This window comes from Melozone crissalis, unplaced genomic scaffold (genome assembly GCF_028551555.1).
Source record: "Melozone crissalis strain CALT ecotype California unplaced genomic scaffold, PUWL_Pcris_2 ptg000005l_1, whole genome shotgun sequence".
Classification (NCBI taxonomy): domain Eukaryota; kingdom Metazoa; phylum Chordata; class Aves; order Passeriformes; family Passerellidae; genus Melozone; species Melozone crissalis.
Window position 1 is genome coordinate 39,852,836 of NW_026535783.1, and position 17,694 is coordinate 39,870,529.

Consider the following 17,694-nt stretch of genomic DNA (forward strand, 5'->3'; position numbering starts at 1 on the left):
CTACATTTCAGACTACATACTCCTTATCATCATGTTCCTCTGATAATTTTAGTGCTGTTCTCTGAATCTAAAAACTGCCATATTGATAAACTGAGCGTTTGTTGATTAACTGAGCGTTAACTGGTGCTTGATTTTACTTTGCTCTTCTAAGATCAGTCACATGGATTGCTGTTTAGTAATTACTTGATAGTTCAGTGCATGCATATGCTAACATAACCTACAAATGTGATTGGATATTAAACACTAAATATCGCTAATGCAGGATTGTAAGTAATGTAGAATCTGGAAATAGTTATACAGATCTTGTTGTTAAGAGCTAAACATTTTATAGCACAAGAAATCATCTTGGTTTCTAAATAAGTAACATGCAATATGATATCACCCCAAAAGAAATACACACATACTTAATGATACTCGGGAATAAGTAACATGCACAGTTTACAGAGAGAGTCATGGTTCCAGGCTTCAGTCTTCCTATCACATCTCTATGTTTTTATCTCTATTACTGCCTAAGTGCATAGTATTTATATAATATATGTAACTATGTGTATCTAGATATATATATATAAGCATTAATTTCTTACTATCTAGAAGAAGCATCACATCAACATTTCCTTGATTAGTTTTGCAATCAAGTACATCTCTTTGAATATTGCAATTTGACAGTACTGCAGTGTTTCCAAACTGTCACTGTTACTTCTTTCAGCATGTGCATCTGTCTCCACCTTTGTAGATCATACCTGAGGTCTTTTGCATGCACAGTTACCTCATGGCTACAGCAATTCTGACGTGGGATGTGGCTTCTGACATCATGAGGCACATTTGAATGGCTAGTAGGTATCATAATGGGAGTCTCCAGCTTTCTTAATTCTGTACAAGCCACGTAAGGAAATATTTCTCCATGACTTTTCTGAGGAGATCAGCTAAATCGCCTGTGACACTTCTAACACAGAGAGCTTTCTGGTGCTCTGGTGCTTTCTGGTGAGAAAAGTTAAGGCAAAAGCTATTTTTGGCTGTCACTGTATAAAATGGTCTCAAGTTTTCTGTGCAGATCTCTTTTATTCCCTGGATGGATTTGACAGAGAAGTTACCTAGTGCTCCATTAGCAGTTGAAAGATTATAGACAGCAGAGATTTAGCAAAGGATTAGTCAATTGGAGAGTGTGCATTATCCGGCCAGGCTTAGAACCGTGATTGTCTCTTCAATCATTTTCATTAGTGTCTTATTCAAAGATTGAATTACGTAACAATGACGTTTCTGGGGAATCTGGTAGGAGTTTTTCTTCGGTTTCTCTCTCTCTCTTCTACTAACTATCCTAGTCTGGGAGAGGGGAAGAAAGCATTGTTTTTATGCTTCAAACTTGCAGAATGTTTTAAAAAGCATCATTTCAAATCAGTGAAGAGGCATGACTTCAGTTGCAGCATCTGCATTTGGATGATAACGTGGTGGAACTCTTGAGAAAGGCAGGATGCGGTACAAGAAATACATAACTATTTTAGAAGCAGCAATAGGTATTACTCCCCTTAACAAGAGGGAGCTGCTTCCTGAGGGTAGACACGCAAATCTGTGGCAACATCCAGGGTAAGTGTTAAAAAGCAATCAATGAGTAACTATGGGAAAAATTGTGCTCACCTTTAATCATGCATTTTTAAAACTTGTTATCAGAAAGAGGAGAGTTATTAGTAAAACAGGTAACTTTTTTTTGTACCTTCCAAGCTCTGTATCTTCAGTAGTTGTGGTTGAACTTAGTGGTTTCATTAGATATTTCTGTGTACTACCTACCTGTCCTTGGCTGGAGAATAACTAGGAGAAGGTGTTATTTCTAAATGAGGAGTTTGCTGAAGAACAGGAAGAATAAACACATGTATATTCATCAAAACAGAAATGAAATAGCTGTTTTGTATTTTTTGCTTGCTACTAACTTGATGTATATTTGTGTTTCCCCTCTCCTCATTTAAAAATATGCATATTTTAATTTTTATCTGTCAGAGAAGCAGTACCTAAAATGAGAAAAGAAAAATCACTTTTGTCTGTGCAGGCAACTTTACTTCTCTGTTTAGACGCAGGAGTTCATCATACTTAGGAATACTGTTTTCCTACAAGAAGGTTTTTTTGATTTTTGTTGAAAACAATACAAAGTGCTTTCTTGTACCATACAACTTGAGTATTAGGTGTCAGAAAAATCCTTGTGTAAGTAATTTTTTCCACCAAAAGCGTATCTTGTGGGGAGAACAGAGTTGTCATTCTCTTCCATCTGCCTCTGTATGAGTAGCATGGATGGATGGGTGTCTTCAGGGTCCTTCTGGTCTCTTGTATTTTTGTAATACAATAGAATATTGTCACCTTGTTTCAGACATTGCAAAGGAGTGCAAAATATGAGAGGCTTTTGTCCAAGACCAATTAGTATGTTTCTGTTGGTTTGGAATAGTTCTGTGTAAGCAAGGCTTCAAAGAAAAACTTGGATTATAATTGTGGCTGTTTGACTATAGCTGAATTCAGATTTATCCTGTAACTTTTCCACAAATGTGTTTTCTTTAATGATGGTAGCAGCAGTAAAAGCAAATAAATCATAAGTACTATATGATTTTTTTCCAGATCTATCACCAGAACCACAACAACTAGTCTAGAAAATACACTAATGGATATGGTTTTGTGTCCTTTTATTAACACAAGTGTTCTTCATGTTGGTTCCAAATTTCCAGTGCCATGTTAATGAGTGTTTGTAGGGCTTTTTGTTAAAAATTGCCCATTAAAAGGGATTCTCAGTGCAGTCTGTTTGGACTCAGGACAGCGGCGTGTGCTTCCTTTGGTTGTTCCATATAAATTATGTACATGCACATCTCTCATTTTTTCAGCCGCTTTTTATATGTTGATAAAATACGTAATTTCTCCTGCTATTTTGAGAAGCTGTGTTGGAAAGTTCTTGTATATATATTCTTGTAGAATTCTTCTTTGTTTTCAAGAAGACTGGTGAGAGTCACAGCTTGAATCAAGCCCTCTAAAAATGAAACTTACTAACTGTAATGTCTATTTCTTTTGTAACTTTGACTGTTTGTCTTTCCTCTATTACTGAGTATTAGTCAGTATCTAAGTACAAAATACACTGTTAAAATTTGTTTTTATTTCCAGCATTCTCATTTGGATATCCCCATGCTTTCAGGGAGAGGTTTAGTTAAAGTGATTGTTGTACACGCTTGGAATTTCAAGCTGGTTAAGATGTATCTGGATTATGTTTGGATTTGCCATTCCAACAGTTTCAGAAAAGCAGAAAGGCTGTTGTCATTGGACTGTAATAGGGATCCCTTTTATGTTTTTATTAAAACTTTCAGTGAATGAAAGGTTGGTAACCAGCAATTGAGTTATAGTAAACTAAGTTGACAAAAAAGCATTGTTCTTTTTGTAGCTGCATACTGCTTATTCTATATGACTGGAATAAACACATTAATAATGCACTTTGCTGAGATCAGCTTATCACTCAACTTCTAGAGCTACTTTGTTACATTCTTTGTAAAAATAAAATGTGATAGAAGTGTGAGTGTGTGTGTATAGGAAAAATAACATAATGAGACACTTTCCAGAACCTAATACTGAATAAAGGGTATAGAAGTTCTTATTTGTCAACTCCTCGCTGCACAAATTCAGATGCATAATTAAGCACTTTATTTTTCTTAAACATCTCTTAAGATAAAAAATAGCACTTGAGTGTGATGCTAGGTCATCTTGGCTGTGATGGCTAGAGCCATTGTTTGAAAGTTGTAAGAATTCTGCTTAAAAACCCAGACTACTGTGCAAAAGAAAGCAGAAAAGGCAGATACATTATTTTGCTAAGGTATTAATTGATGTTTTCATATCAAAGACATTGCAAAGTTAAGCTTTTCTGCTTCCATCCTTTGCTTGGAATAGTGATGATTTCTGTGACAGATAGATTGATTTTTGTGAGATTTGACAAAGGGAAAATTATGGCAGCAGTGGCAGTTAGGTTTAACTTGCTAGTGTGACTTTTCTGCAGCCTCCAGAATAGTATTTCATGTATAGCCTAGAACAATAAGGCTGAAGTTTGTTTCTAATGCACAGTATAGCTTGTGCTGCTCTTTGGTGGTCATTCATATAAACTCATATTAAGCATCTTTTTCTTCTGCAACTTTGAAATCGTGCCTTAATTTAAAACTGTAGTTTACTTTTAGAAAATGCTTTTATGCTGGAAGACCTTGGGGAGAAAGGATAAAATAACCTTCTAGTTTTGAGGTGTGACGTCTGGCAGGTGCATGCATTGTTGCATGTAGTAAAAAGTTAATCTGAAACAAAATATATTTTAAAAAAAATTTAGGTATTTAATTTTGCTTTTTCAAAACTGTGACCTTATTATATTTGTGGTCACAAAAATGTGAGACACAAGACACATCAAAACTTGCGCCAGACTTTTAGACGGTGGGGAAGTTCTGCAGAATTCTTTCAGTGTCTCTTTCTTACGTGTCTCAAGTGATCTAGAAATGGCTGATGGAATATTAACCATAGTGAAAAAACATCCATACATTGCAGGGGGCGGGGGGGAGTGGCACGGAAACAGGCAAACAATATCAAACCTGCTGAAAGAATAGCTAATATACTTTCCTAGGGAAGTCTGGCTATATCCTATGTAGATGGAACACTTTGGAAAAATGTTTTTGAGACAAGAATTGAAATTACTGAGTAGCATGTTGGTTTTCTTTTAAAAACAAAACAAAAGCCACCACCAAACCCTAACCACTAGCTTGTGTTTCTATTTCTGTCAAAAGCCCCTTCTTTATCTTAGTGAAGCTATTAATTTTCTCATTTCCTACCAAGGGTAGTCAAGGACCTGACAAGGGGTCAGGGAGAGGGGGAGTCCCACGACAGGGATGCTGAATGGAAGCGAACATGCTACTTGTGCCCAAGAGGGGTAGCCTGTTGAGCAGGGGAAGGAGGGTAGATGATTACACTGGAAATTGTTTTCTTTCTATCATTTGGCAACTGAAGTTCTTAAGTTACCGTCCGATGTCGTTGGAGCACATGTATCCGATTGTTCTCTCAAGATACAATGCTGTTACTAGCTTTCCTGTATAGTCTTGTGCAAGCTAAACAATCAGACCAAAACTAAATTGAAACAAAAAGCCAGATGGTTTGTGGAGAGGACCAGTGCAACAAAGTAACTATAAGTATGCTTCCTGTCAACACCCTATTCCATTGGCAAAAATGCATGGATTGCTTTACATGCAGGCTTGTGTGTAAATCTTGCTGAGTATCTCCTTTTTTTAAAGACCTATTTCCACATGATTTCCACAGAAGCTAAAGCATGTCAAACTTAGCAGGGAAATATATTTTATATCCTCTTTATCTCTATGACTTCAGTGTTCCCGGCTTCACAAGCACTCCTTTGTGGTTATAAGTGACTTAAATGAAACTTTGTTTTTCAGGGAGCACAATACTGCACTGCCATCTCCTTGTGAGTGGGACTGGGAGCACAACTGTACATCAAAGCACCGCACAGCAGGTAGACAACGGCACTCAAAAATCATCACTCCTCCCAAGGTACTAGTCTGTAGTCAAGTTGCATCAGGTAGACCTAGCCATTAGTTTAAAATTATGTATTCTTGTCATGTGCTAGCTAAGGTATATATTCTTTTAACTATGTTTTTATAAGGTTTCAATAAATTGTACTTAGTAGAGTAATATGAAATTAAAACTAGTTCTTCTGAATTATCAAAGAAACTTTAAATGGTTACATGCACATTTGCTGAGAACTTGATGATGTACAACAGGCCTCCAGAAGAGGAGAGGTTTCTGCAATGAAGTCAATATTCTGCTAAAGTTATGCAAATAATAATGCACAGGCCTGTACTAGTTCATCTGTTAGCTAAACATTGGTAAAGAATGGATGTAATCTATGATGATGTCTTCAGCAAATATAAATATTTAGCATGAACTTGGGGATAAATAAATTACTTTAAGCACAAAGGGTAATATTCATGTGAGTTGCTTAGTGACTCAGTCAGTCCTAGGAAACAGAATAGCCACACAGGGAGAGTTGTTTTGCTGCATATTTTCTTACAGTACATCATTAAGGTAAATATAATCCTTTTGGCATATTAACCTTGCTTTTGAAACCTTTTCTCAAGTGCTTCCAGAAGGACTATAAAATGTATGCTTAGTTTTATGTGTCAATCGAACATGCTTGGCTTGTTTTTGTAAGTGATTAACACATGATGACTTTAGGAGAGGGAAAGGTTTTTATGCTGATGTTTTGCAAAACTATAATTGACTTCCATTTTTGAGATGAAGCAGCTATTGCTGCTTTAGTAATTTACTTTAGAATGTGCATATCTGCTGTCCTGACTTTCTAATATGTGACGTTTTTAACCAAAGCTCTTTAATTTTCTGGGAGTGAGGGAAAAATTGATATAAGAATATCAGTGAAATGTAATTAGGCAGAATGTCTCAGCTGAGGTCTTGAGCAGCCTCTGACATTTTCCTCAAAACAAAAACCTTCAGTGGTAGGGTATGCCAAATTTACACCAGGGAATGTGGATAGTTGCGAGCTCAATTCTTAGCAAAAGAAACTCGAGAACCATTTATCAGCAAGATCGAGATGGCTCAGAAGGTGCATCCAGCTGCTTTGTCTGTGGGCTTCTAGGAGTTGTGGAACTGGCAAGGGAATGACTGGATGGTTGTGTCCATCTGCTTTCTCTTATTGTTCTTGTTGTTCTCTTTTGGACTAATTGACAGCTCACTTTAGTCATTTTCGAAAAACATCACCCAAAAGTGGGCATTAGTATCCTAGCTGGGACCTTGCTGTTTCTGAATAGGGTTGCAGAACTGCTTTGTTTCTTAATAAGCTCATCAGCAGGAGGTTTGCCAGTATAAATAGGATGGGGAGAGGCAGAGCTTTGAAGCATACTTTTCGTGCTCTAAGGAACTAACTTGGCTGAAGAACTGCTGTCTGGAGCTTTGTTTTTTAAATTAACCCCTATATCAGGGAAAAAAGTAACACATCTTTCTGTATGTTATATCTTGTGTAATCTGCATATTCTTTTGCTTGTTTTTAATAAGCATAATGATCTCCATGAGAATGGGATTTTTGTTTTCTTTATTGTGTTGTCTTAATTAATTTGAGCCATAACAGTTGATTAGTATGGTAAAGCTTTGATGTTGTAGAGCTTGACTTCTACTGGGGAAAGGCAGATAAATAGCTAAAAGCAGAGGATTGTTTCACATCCTTGCCAGTAGTCAAGAAACATAGGGAAGAGAGGAAGGAAATGAGATGTAAGCAAAATGAATGTTCAAACAGAATGTGCCTGCAGTTAAAAATGAAAAAATTGGAGTTAGGGAAGATATTTCCTTTCAAGTGTTGATACACACTTTTGTATGGTGTCTGGGGGAAAAAACAGTACACACTTGTGTGGTTTAGATTTGTTTAAACTACATTGTTATTTCTTTCTTTAGAATAGTGGGTTTAGTTTTTGTAGCTTCTTAAAGTAGTAGAGGTTGAAGTGCTTATGCCAAGCAAAGTTGTTTCAATTTGCACAGCGTGTAGAGGAGGGCATGGGGGGGAGGGTGTTCAAGCAGAGTCACTGTTTTGCTCTCTTGCAGTAGGTCAAACTATTTTATTTGCTTGCCTTACTAGTGTAATTTTCAAGGAACAGCAATGTAATTTAAAACATCGCTCAGATGAAAATGTGGTTGGAACAAATAGACTGTGTTTCTTTTTCTCACAACTATAATTTTTACTAACTGTTACCAAGCACCTCTGCATATTCTCATGCTGTTTTATTTATCCTGTGAATATGCTATACATCTCTGTTTTCTAATTGCCATATTCTTTGCAAAAAGAAAGTAGCAACAAACAAAGCAAACGGTCTTCTGATTTAAAGCAGACCAAACTTGTAATGTGTGAGATCTGTTAGAACTGATCACTGTCCAAAACAGTGAGAAAGATATACATTACATTATACATATATAACTGTATTTCATATTGTTAATGTCCAGTGCTGTTCCTAGTTGTTCAGCATGTAACAGTGTGTTTCAAATTTTTTTGTAAACTTAGAAATTGAGTTTAATTAATTATTTAGAGCAAGAGGCAGACTTAGAACAGTACTGCCTCTTGCTCTAAATAATTATCTACATTTTAAAATCTTTAACAGTTTGAGACGTCTCAGTAGATCTCTGTGTCTAGGTGAAAAAAATTTAAAATATTCTGCTCTTGAAAACATCATAATAGGTGGCCTCCTAAGTGACAAAGGATTTGACACTGTGATTATCCCATAAAAATTATGTACAAAGTGTGGGATGCTGTGTATGTTGGGCTCTATGTTTCTTCCCGGGACATCTATGCTTTCTAAAATAACAGCCTTAGTATTGCTGCTTTGAGACTTGGAAAGTGTGTATAGCTGTTCATGCTTGCAGTACATCAGAGACAGACAACAGACCAGACCCTGCAGCAGCATGCCAAAATCTTTATGTTGCATAATCACAAGCTGTACTTTGGAAGTGGAGACAAGGGGCAGGATAATAATTGCCTCATTCCGCTTTAAGCTGGCACTTGAATCATGCAGTAACTCCAGAATTATAAGATAATTCAGGTGGAAAGGGACCTCAGGAGGTTTCTTGTGCAACCTCGTGCCCAAAACAGGGTCATCTGTGAGATCAGAACAAGTTGCCTGGGGCTTTACCCTGTTGGGTTTGAAAACCTCCAAGGACAGAGACCATAAAACTTGTCTGCAGTGGGTGCATGGTCTGTCTGTCCTCATGGGGAAAATTGTTTCCCTTTGTGTACATCTGAACCTGTCTTGTTTGAACTTTGGCCCATTGTCTCTTATCGACTTTGCACTACTGCTAAGAACCTGGCCTCATCTCTTCAATCTCTTCCTGTCAGCACCGGTGGGCTGCTGCTGAGTGTCCTGAAGCCATCCTTCCTCCAAGCCAAACAGACCCAGCTGCCACAGCCTCTTCTTGCAGAGCCAGTGCTTCAGCCCCCACCATCTTGCTGACCCTTCTTTGGACTCACTTCTACACATGGTAGCAAGTGTTGAGATAGTATGCAAGGTGTTTCTTCTCCAGTCTCCCCAAGACAGAGATCAGGATTACTGTGCCAGGTATGCGACAACCCCAGTGCAGAGCTGTCATGTTTGAACATGTTTGCATGTTTGAACCATATGTATGGAGCTCCTGGGCAGTTCCTGAGAGTCAGAGGTCAGCTACCTACACATCCTCTAATCCTGGAGGTTGAATCTGTTAGTGTCCAGCTTACTATATAAAGAAGCAAACGTAATTGGATTTATGAATCATTTAAGTAGGACTGGGCTGGCTGATTTGTGTGATTTTGCAGGCTGATGACAAATGGCAGTCTAAAGAGATTGCCTGGAAGGGAAGGGGGAAAGGCTGTTTGACAACGTGGTATTTTTAGAAACTTGTACAGTGTCTCTCATGACAGGATCATGAACACTTGCTTATAAACAAGAGCAAAACTGGCATCTCTTTTCAGATAGTTCCAAAACTGGACTAGCAGCCTACATTCCCAGTATCTCTTTCTGAAATCATTTCCCAGCTCTTAAAGGAGGTTGCCTTTTCACCATGCTGTCTGGCAGCACTACCAAGTGTTGAACTTTAACATTTAAAGAAACAGAAAAATAATTTATTGTCATAGGGACATGTTAAAAGGCTTGATGGTGGAGAGGAGGCAGAGAGAACCTGAATCACAACATGCTTGCTGCCGGCAAGTTGCAGAATAGCCTTACTCTGTTGGCTGGAGTAACAGTGAGAGCAGCTGCTTGTTTTAAATTTGCATCCTCTAGTGTAGTGTTAAATGGGTGTTCTCTCTGTGGATGCTGGAAGTGGCACAACTGCTTCATTCACAGTAGCATTAGATAATTTATGGAATATGTCCTAGGTTTTGCATGACTCAGGCTACAGCAAGTGATCTCTCTAAATTAGTGCTACACAGACCATAGATTCAATCTGATTGTAGGCAAAAATGTCTCCCTTGATTACTTAAACTGAAAATCTCAATGGGAAATGTGTTCCCTGTAAGTTATTTGCATATTTTTCATAAAGTTAATACCAATAATCTTTCCATTGAAGTTAATTTTAAAATTCCTTTACACCTACATAACATTCCATAAAATCCCCTGCAGATGATGCTGTTTTGTAGAGTCCTTGCACATGCGGAAAAGCTGGTCCTAAGTACTGCAGAGAGCAGAGCTGCAAATGTGTAGTAGCCTAGTTCATACAATTTTTACATGGTGCTGATACCCAGCCTTTACTCTTCATGATGCAATATCCCTTGCAGGACTGACTACAACTGGACCTGCACCTCCCATTTCAAAGGGAGACCAGTCACTGAAATGTGCATGCAGTCATGCCTCCAAACACAGAGGCTGCTCTGGGACCTGCACAGGCACATCAGACCATTTGGCTGAGGGTCCTGCCCCTCTTCTGCTTGTGTTGCTGTCCCAAGTGAGTTTTGGCTAGTTTATAGGTATTCTTTATCCACACTGAGGAGTTTTGTGGTGTTTCAGAGAAGATGAGACAGGAGAGGTTAAACTAATGGTAAACAATATGCTTGAGCTGCAGGTGAGGGGTTTGGTTTACAAGGGAAGAGAGAGAATGGGGATGCTGTGCTACCATGGAATAGCTGTTAAGTAAATTGAATGCTTTGAGAACATGTTGCCCCTTTTCCTAACACAGGAGGCAGAAACTTGAGGGGCTGGAGGAGTTTGCACCATTCTCATCACTGTTTACACTGGTATCCTTCCATTTGTTGCTTAGCTGGCAGCGTCTTCCTCTCATAAGGCCTTCTTGCATATTCATCTTGGGAGGACATCTTGGTAAAGAGCAGGCCTGAAATTTTGCTGTTAGTGGTTGAATTGCAGGATAAGAAACCTGGCAATTGTTACTGCACTGTTTCTTACATCAGTCCATGCCATCACTCTGAGCATCTGGGCATTTGGCCAAGCTCTAGAGTGAGCATGAGCACTAGAGGCCACTTAGTGCTCACATTGGCAGGCTGGTATGGGATGATTTATATGCCCATTGTGGCAGAGTAGCTGTTTAGTTTGAGGGGAAAAAAAAAAGAAAAAAAGAAAGGATATGTATACTTTGCTCTTAAAAGTGAGAAATTTTATGGATAATCATGGGAAATACTTAGAGAGCCCACATGGATTATTTTCTATCTGTTATTGCAGGATGCTAAATAAGAGACAAACTGATAGGCCCTTCCCAGATGGTATTTTGTGGTAAGGGATCCAGCCTATCTGGCTTGTGGTCAGTTCCTGCATCTGGGTTTCACTTACCTCAGGCTAGCTTAGTGTGTTAACCCTCCTTGCTGCCCTGCAGGTCAGGGAAGTATAGCCTCTCTTAGTGATAACACCTTGTGGCTTTGATGAAGTCACAGAACACGCCAAAAGGAGGCATTAGGTCAAGCCACAGCTTTTGTCTGGAACCGCAAATAATCCTTCTTGGCCTCGGACAGGATAGGCAGACCTTTAGATTGCTCTGACTGGCACTGTCTGCTCTTGCCAAGAAGCTGTGTCTAGTGGGGGAATCAAGAGTAGTAGCTCTTTATCTTTTGCCAGAACCTGTGTTCTGGCTGTGGAAGGAAACAGCTTCAGGAGGCTGGTGCTCTACTTTATGCTGCCACGAACTTTGCATATGTGTTAAGAGATGGCAGTCAAGAGATCTGGTGGCTTCTTTTCCTGTCCCACCTCATGTCTGACAAATGCTTTTCAAAAAGTATATTGCCATCCAGCTTAAAACAAATGCTGTTCTTGCATCTAGAACTGTGTAGTTGTCTGCAGAAAAATTATGTTTTCATTGTGTCATGTCATTTCAACACATACTGGACAGTGCATTTCTCTGCTAATGCTGTGACCTAGCATTCTATGCATGTTTTGCCAAACTGTGCTCTTTGGAAAGTGCCTCCAGTTTGCAGAGGTCTGCACCAGTGTGGAGTGATAGCTGTTTTGCCTTGCTATGCTGTATCTCATGGACAAATTCTTGATGCCAGAAACTATCACAGTATCCCATGTGTGTGAAGAACCTGGCCCCTTTCACTTTTCCAAGTGGTCCTTACTTCGGCCATGTACTGGACTGCTAGCGTAGCAAAAAAGTTGTATGGTATCACTCACTTGTAAAACTGAGAACAGGAACAACATCAAACAGGAGCAAAGTTCATGCTTTGACATTTTTTTGCTTATTCTCTTTGGATTTGAGGGTAGGCAATACAAAGTAATGGGCTGTTTGCTTTTTTTTTTTTTTAACATTGGCTTAAGAAAGTTTTTCCCTTACAGTTGGTTCTCATTCTTAGTTTCTTCCTTCCAAGAGTTGATTCAAGTATTGCCTCATCCACCCAAAATAGCATAAAGCCAGAAGACAGCAGCACTTGGGAAAGAAGTATTTTTTTCTGAATATAATGTGGTTGAATTTCTGCCCATCTTCTCCTTCTTAGTGTTTTTAGCGACCACTCGCTTCTGCAAGCTCTTGAGAATAGTGAACTCAATAACATGTTTTTTTTTTTTACAATATGTAATTACAGCTCCCAAAGCAAGCAATTTGGCCTCTGAATTAATAGTAGTGGTGTGGACTTTCAAGACTGGTATGGAAGGCTGTTAGGTGGTGGGAAGGAAGTCTGACCAAGGCTGTGGACATGAGGAGTGTCAGCTGTGTGAAGGCTTTCACATCCACGTCCTTCTAAAAGCACACTGACAGAAAAGGTGGACATGACTGGGGCATGTCGGTTTGACAGAACTGGGCTGTGGATACTGTCCAAAAGCCTCATGTCAGGAATGCTACCCGGGCTTGAGCCACCAGCCCCATCGCTCGCGTTTATCCTGTGACGGGCGTCAGCTGCTGGCCGCTGCCAAGGGCAGGAACACAAGAAATATTTTTGTAAATGGGGAATAACAATTCTTTTCTTCCCAGGGAGAATGGAAGTGTTTCTTTGCCTCCCCGGGGCGTTTACAGGCACGATTGGCTGGCGGCGGGGGCGGCCGGGCCCCGGCAGGACAAAGTCTCTCTGTGGAGGGCTGCTCAGAGCCGGCTTTGTCCTGCCGGGCTCCGGCCGCCCCCGCGGGGCTTCGCCGCAGCCCCTCGCCAGCGGCCCGGCCGGTTCCCTCGCGGGGCGGAGGCGGGAGAAGCATTCCCGAGGCTGCCGGGACTGCTGACCGCCAGCCCCCGGAGCCGCGGGCGCCGGGCCCGGCGATGTTACTATGGGAGCGACGCAGGGCTCCGCCGGGAGCGGCCCGCGGGAGCCCGCGGCCGGGGCGGAGCAGGTCGGTAGCATCCCTGTCACCCACCGCGCTCCTCCTCCTCCTCTGCTGCCGGGCTCACCCACCGCCCCCCCAGCCGCGGGCCCCGGGGGGACGGGCCGGGCCGGGCGGGCAGAGGCGGCGGGCGGGCAGAGGCGGCGGGCGGGCGGGCGCACAGGTGCGTTCCTGACCCGCGGGACTCGCCTGCGGCCCCGCGTGTGGAGGGCAGGAGCCGCTCCGGGCGGGCTGCGGGCTTGCTCCGCGCTCCCCACCCGCGCGGGCTGCCGGAGACAGCGCTGGAGCCGAGGGCGGTGGGAATACCGTGGGTTTTCCAGTCAAATGGGAGCGGGGAAGCAGCCTGTGCTCTGAAGCGCTGGCAGGTGCCTGTGGTGCCCGAAGGCTGTACGAAGTTTTGTATTTTAAATACTGGTTGGGCTCAAGGTGCAGGTCAGTGTTTTAACCGAGAGTAACCTCAGTGGAGAAAAAAACGCAGAAGTTTGGGGAAGAAAAGCCGCTTCCCCCCTCTCACTGTTCCTGGCTTTTTAAGATTGTCAGATTACTGCTGAACTGCAGTATTCAATGTGGCTATGGAGTAGTAGGCAGCATCTGTCAGGAGGGGAGGGGTGGTGTGGTGTTCGTGCCAGCATATAGAAAACTGAACTTCTCTATAGTCCACTAAAATGTGGATGGAAGCCATAAACACTTATTTACACCTCCTGCTTTGTTTTGTGTTTTGTAGAATAATCAGTACTCTTAAGTATCCTTGAAGTGCTGATTATTTTATGAGATTATTTCCATACTCTGTGTATTTGGATTGTTTATTGTTTGAATGGTTTGGTTTTTCTTTGTTGTTGGTTTTGTTTGGTTAGGGGTTTTTTTCACCGCAGAGGTTGTGCAGTTAATCTGGGTAATTTAATCCTCTCTTCTTGTTCTGTTATCTTCAACCTCACCTGTATTTGAGTGTTTCATCTCTTCTTAATCCTTCTTGTAAGTCCTTTGACACAGATCCCAGTGTATTTGACACTGTTGCTCCAGTACATTTGGTAAGTAGGTGTAATCATTTGCTGTTGGCTGGGGTGAGAGAAATAGAAACAGCCCTAATAATGTGCTGGTGCCTTGCAGGGGTCTCTTGGGGATGAGGTTTACATGTGCTGTCCTGAGATGATGGAAAGTCTGACTCGTGCACGTTTGAGCTACAGGAGTTACAAAGCCTGCATTTACAGATGTACACTTCACATGGCTATAGCTTAAATACTTCACTTGAACAAAGTTGTAGTCATGGAATGATTCCTGAAGTAAAATGCTTTGCAGTGTACTCAAACAAATGTAGTGCCAGAGTGTGTTGTCTCCTCTATTTGTCCCAAACAGCAACATTTTATTGGCCTGCTTTTATCAATATCGGTGGAATCCTTTGGAGGTTAATGGTAATGCTTCTGTTCTGATAAAAAATGTGGGTTTTCAGGTCTCAACTGAGTATATGGCATTTTGTCAAACCACCTCAGGGCCTGCCTTTCATGTAAAGAAGTAAGAATTAATTGGTTTGGTTAAAGCGTCTTTTTGGTTCACAGCTGTGAATCCATGCAGTGTGGAAATCAGTTGTGTAGGTTATGAATTCAGTACCAGCTTCTCTGTCAGCAAAAGGGGAGCTTTGGCTGATCCTTCCCTCTGTCCGCTGTGTGAGACTGCGAGAGAGCTCATGTTTCTGGGTGGACCTAACTCCAGTAGGGAGACATGGTCAGTGTAGCTATCATGATGGTTATGTTCCTTAAAATACAGTTGCTAATAAGGCCACAATTCCATTTCTTTTATAAAGACACCAGTTTGCTCATTATGTTGTAGAAAAAGAGAGAAGAACCTGGAGGGATACTACAGCTGTGAGTTCTAGATTCCTTTTTATTTTTCCTAATGAAGCTGTGCAAACAATATAAAATTTATAACTAGGAATTCTGGCTGTAATTCATGGCTGTTAAAATTGCAAATGAACTTAGAATCCCTTCATCTTTTAAAGACATATTTGGAATGTGTTTCTTACCATGAAAATTAAGAACTCTCAAAGAATTTTGTGTCATCTGTGCTGATAGGAGAGACATATACTGCAAGTACCAGCCTTCAGGCAGATTTATGCTCCTGAATGCATACTAACTGGAGTGTACAGTGGAAAACAATATGTAAATGCAGTTACTCAATACTTTTTGAGAATAAAGCATCATCTAACTTACTAAATAGTAGGAGACATGCCTTCATGAACTCTTCAGGCATGTCTATCCCAGATCTTCAAAATGCAGTAAAGAAGAAAACGCTCCTTCAAGGCCTGCAGTTCTAGCAGTTAACTAAACAGACGGATAATCAGCAGCAGCCTTCCAGGTATTTGTGTCTTTTGTTGTGCCCAATTAAGTAGTCAGGGAGCAATATCTTTTTTGTGTATTCTGCCACCAGAGTCTCTAGACCTGAAAAACAATACTGCATGAATGTTTCATAACTGAGCTCTGAATGTTAAAAAAACACAGCATTAAAAAAAAAAATTGGAAAGAAACCAGCTCTGATCTACAGCATCTGAATACAGCTACAAGAAATAATGCACCTATTCATTATTCATTGATTTATGACTTGATAATATGTATATACTTAGCCTGCCCTACCTCTTGCTTACACATGCATGCTTATTCTGTGACAAGAGAGCATTCTGAATGCTCACCTCTTATGACTTTTAGTCAGTATGAGCTTTTCAGAGATAATGCAGGATGTCTAGCTAGACTGTCATTCTAGGCTCCATAAACAAAGCTCTGAGAAGCAAATTGTTAGCCTTTAACTGAACTGAGCAGCTTGCTGCCCGGGTCAGCACTTGGCACTGATTACTCTTCTTTCTGTGTTCCAGCACTTGCAAAAATCTAGTGGATAATGTGAGTTTCTTTTAATGGCTGTGGCTGAGGATTCTTCTGTCCAACCAGTGTTTCAGAAGCTTTTTGAAGAGTTGCAGAACAGGATGAAAAATAACTTACATTTTTTTATTTCTTTCTTTTCCGTAGAAATTCTTATTCCAAGAATAAAAAGTGGTCAGTGGTTTTAGTTATTCTGTTCATAGAGTTGATACATTATTAAAGGAATTGAAGTGACAGTAGCCTAGCTAATTGGTAGCATGTGTGTGCATGCTCTTTAGATGATGCATAAGAACTCGTTTATGCTGTATGGAGCTGTACTTGCATTGTTTTGTCTGTGGGCTAAGTAACAATTATAGTTTGGCTGTGAATTTTTTATTTTCTAACACTTAGTTTCCTAAAAGTTTTTCAGTGGGGATATTGTTTCTGACTCTGTAGTTTGGCAGGATCTCCCTTTCAGTTGCTGGCAGTTGACAAATACTTGTATGTGCTTTACCTCAGTATGATGTGTTACATTAGGGCAAAAAAATCCCAGTGTCAGACTTCTGAAGACATAGTGTTGCTTGCAGAGGGATGCCTGCTGACATTTCCAATAGCTGCTCTTTGCTCAGCTCCTCTTTGGCAATAATACTTTCCTGGCTGTTTGTGTGCAGTGCCCCGTGCACCTGAAGGTTTTAAGGATAGGTTAGGATGGTGGAAGAAGGTGAGGAGTCTTGTACCTCAGAGACACTTGTCAAGCTAGCTGTTGGTAGAATGTGAGACCCCCTGTACCAGAGTGCTGTTGCTATGTCCCTCTTTGCCGTCCCTTTAGTGTATGTGAAATACTTATAATCTAGTTCTAACATATGTGGATGTCTTAGTTATGTTTATAATTTTCTGAATGGCTTTTTGTTATTATGTTGTTATTATGATGTCTGTTTAATGTTTGCTACGGTGGTGAACTATAGAATTTAATTAAATTTTATTCATTAGTTAAATTTTATTAATTAACTTCTCTCCCCTGTTTTTATAATTTGACCTAATTTTCAGGTCCTTTTCCAAGCTTTCTTTTCCTGCTTTATATTGTAGAAGCCAGAAGCTAAGTTCCTAATGTCTTCTGCAGCAATATAAATGGACTAAAACTCTTGGATCACACTAATTTGATTAGATTTTTTAAAGCATTTTCATCTATAGGCAGGTACATAATTTCAGGGTTTTTTCAGATGGTTATTATGGTTTGCTTATGCTTTGTGTGTCAGAAGGTTCTTGAATTGTGTAATGCTCTTTCATGTGGCTCAGACCACAAGAAAAAAACTTTCTATTCCAAATCTCAGTTGAGAATGAACTAGTTGCTACCAAAATGAGATTTGCTCAGGGTGGTAATTTAATGGAAGCATTTCTAAACCTTAATGATTCTGACCTGTTTACTTTCCCTTCAGCCACATAAGCAAAAGGATTCTCTTGTTTTCTTTCTTAGTTCTTTTCAAAGCCTCATGTGGTTTATGAAAGTTGCAAAAGGAGGAATAAATTTTTTTCTGTTACTTGCTGAGCTTGTTCTGGTTAGTTTATTCTTTGTGTACTCA

General features: G+C 40.3%; 1 protein-coding gene across 4 annotated transcripts in view; it reads left to right on the plus strand.

The window, feature by feature from the left end:
• The window catches only part of TJP2 (tight junction protein 2), a 77,610-nt gene that overhangs the window by 21,417 nt on the left and 38,499 nt on the right, over positions 1 to 17,694 (plus strand). For 2 of the 4 annotated variants that reach the window (XM_054281365.1, XM_054281367.1), the window contains exon 5: positions 5,433 to 5,547. In XM_054281365.1, the coding sequence (XP_054137340.1) occupies positions 5,433 to 5,547 (115 nt within the window). Of the gene's footprint in view, positions 1 to 5,432; positions 5,548 to 13,232; positions 13,281 to 17,694 lie in introns of those variants that run through there. The other 2 variants (XM_054281404.1, XM_054281398.1) reach the window with 2 other exon arrangements.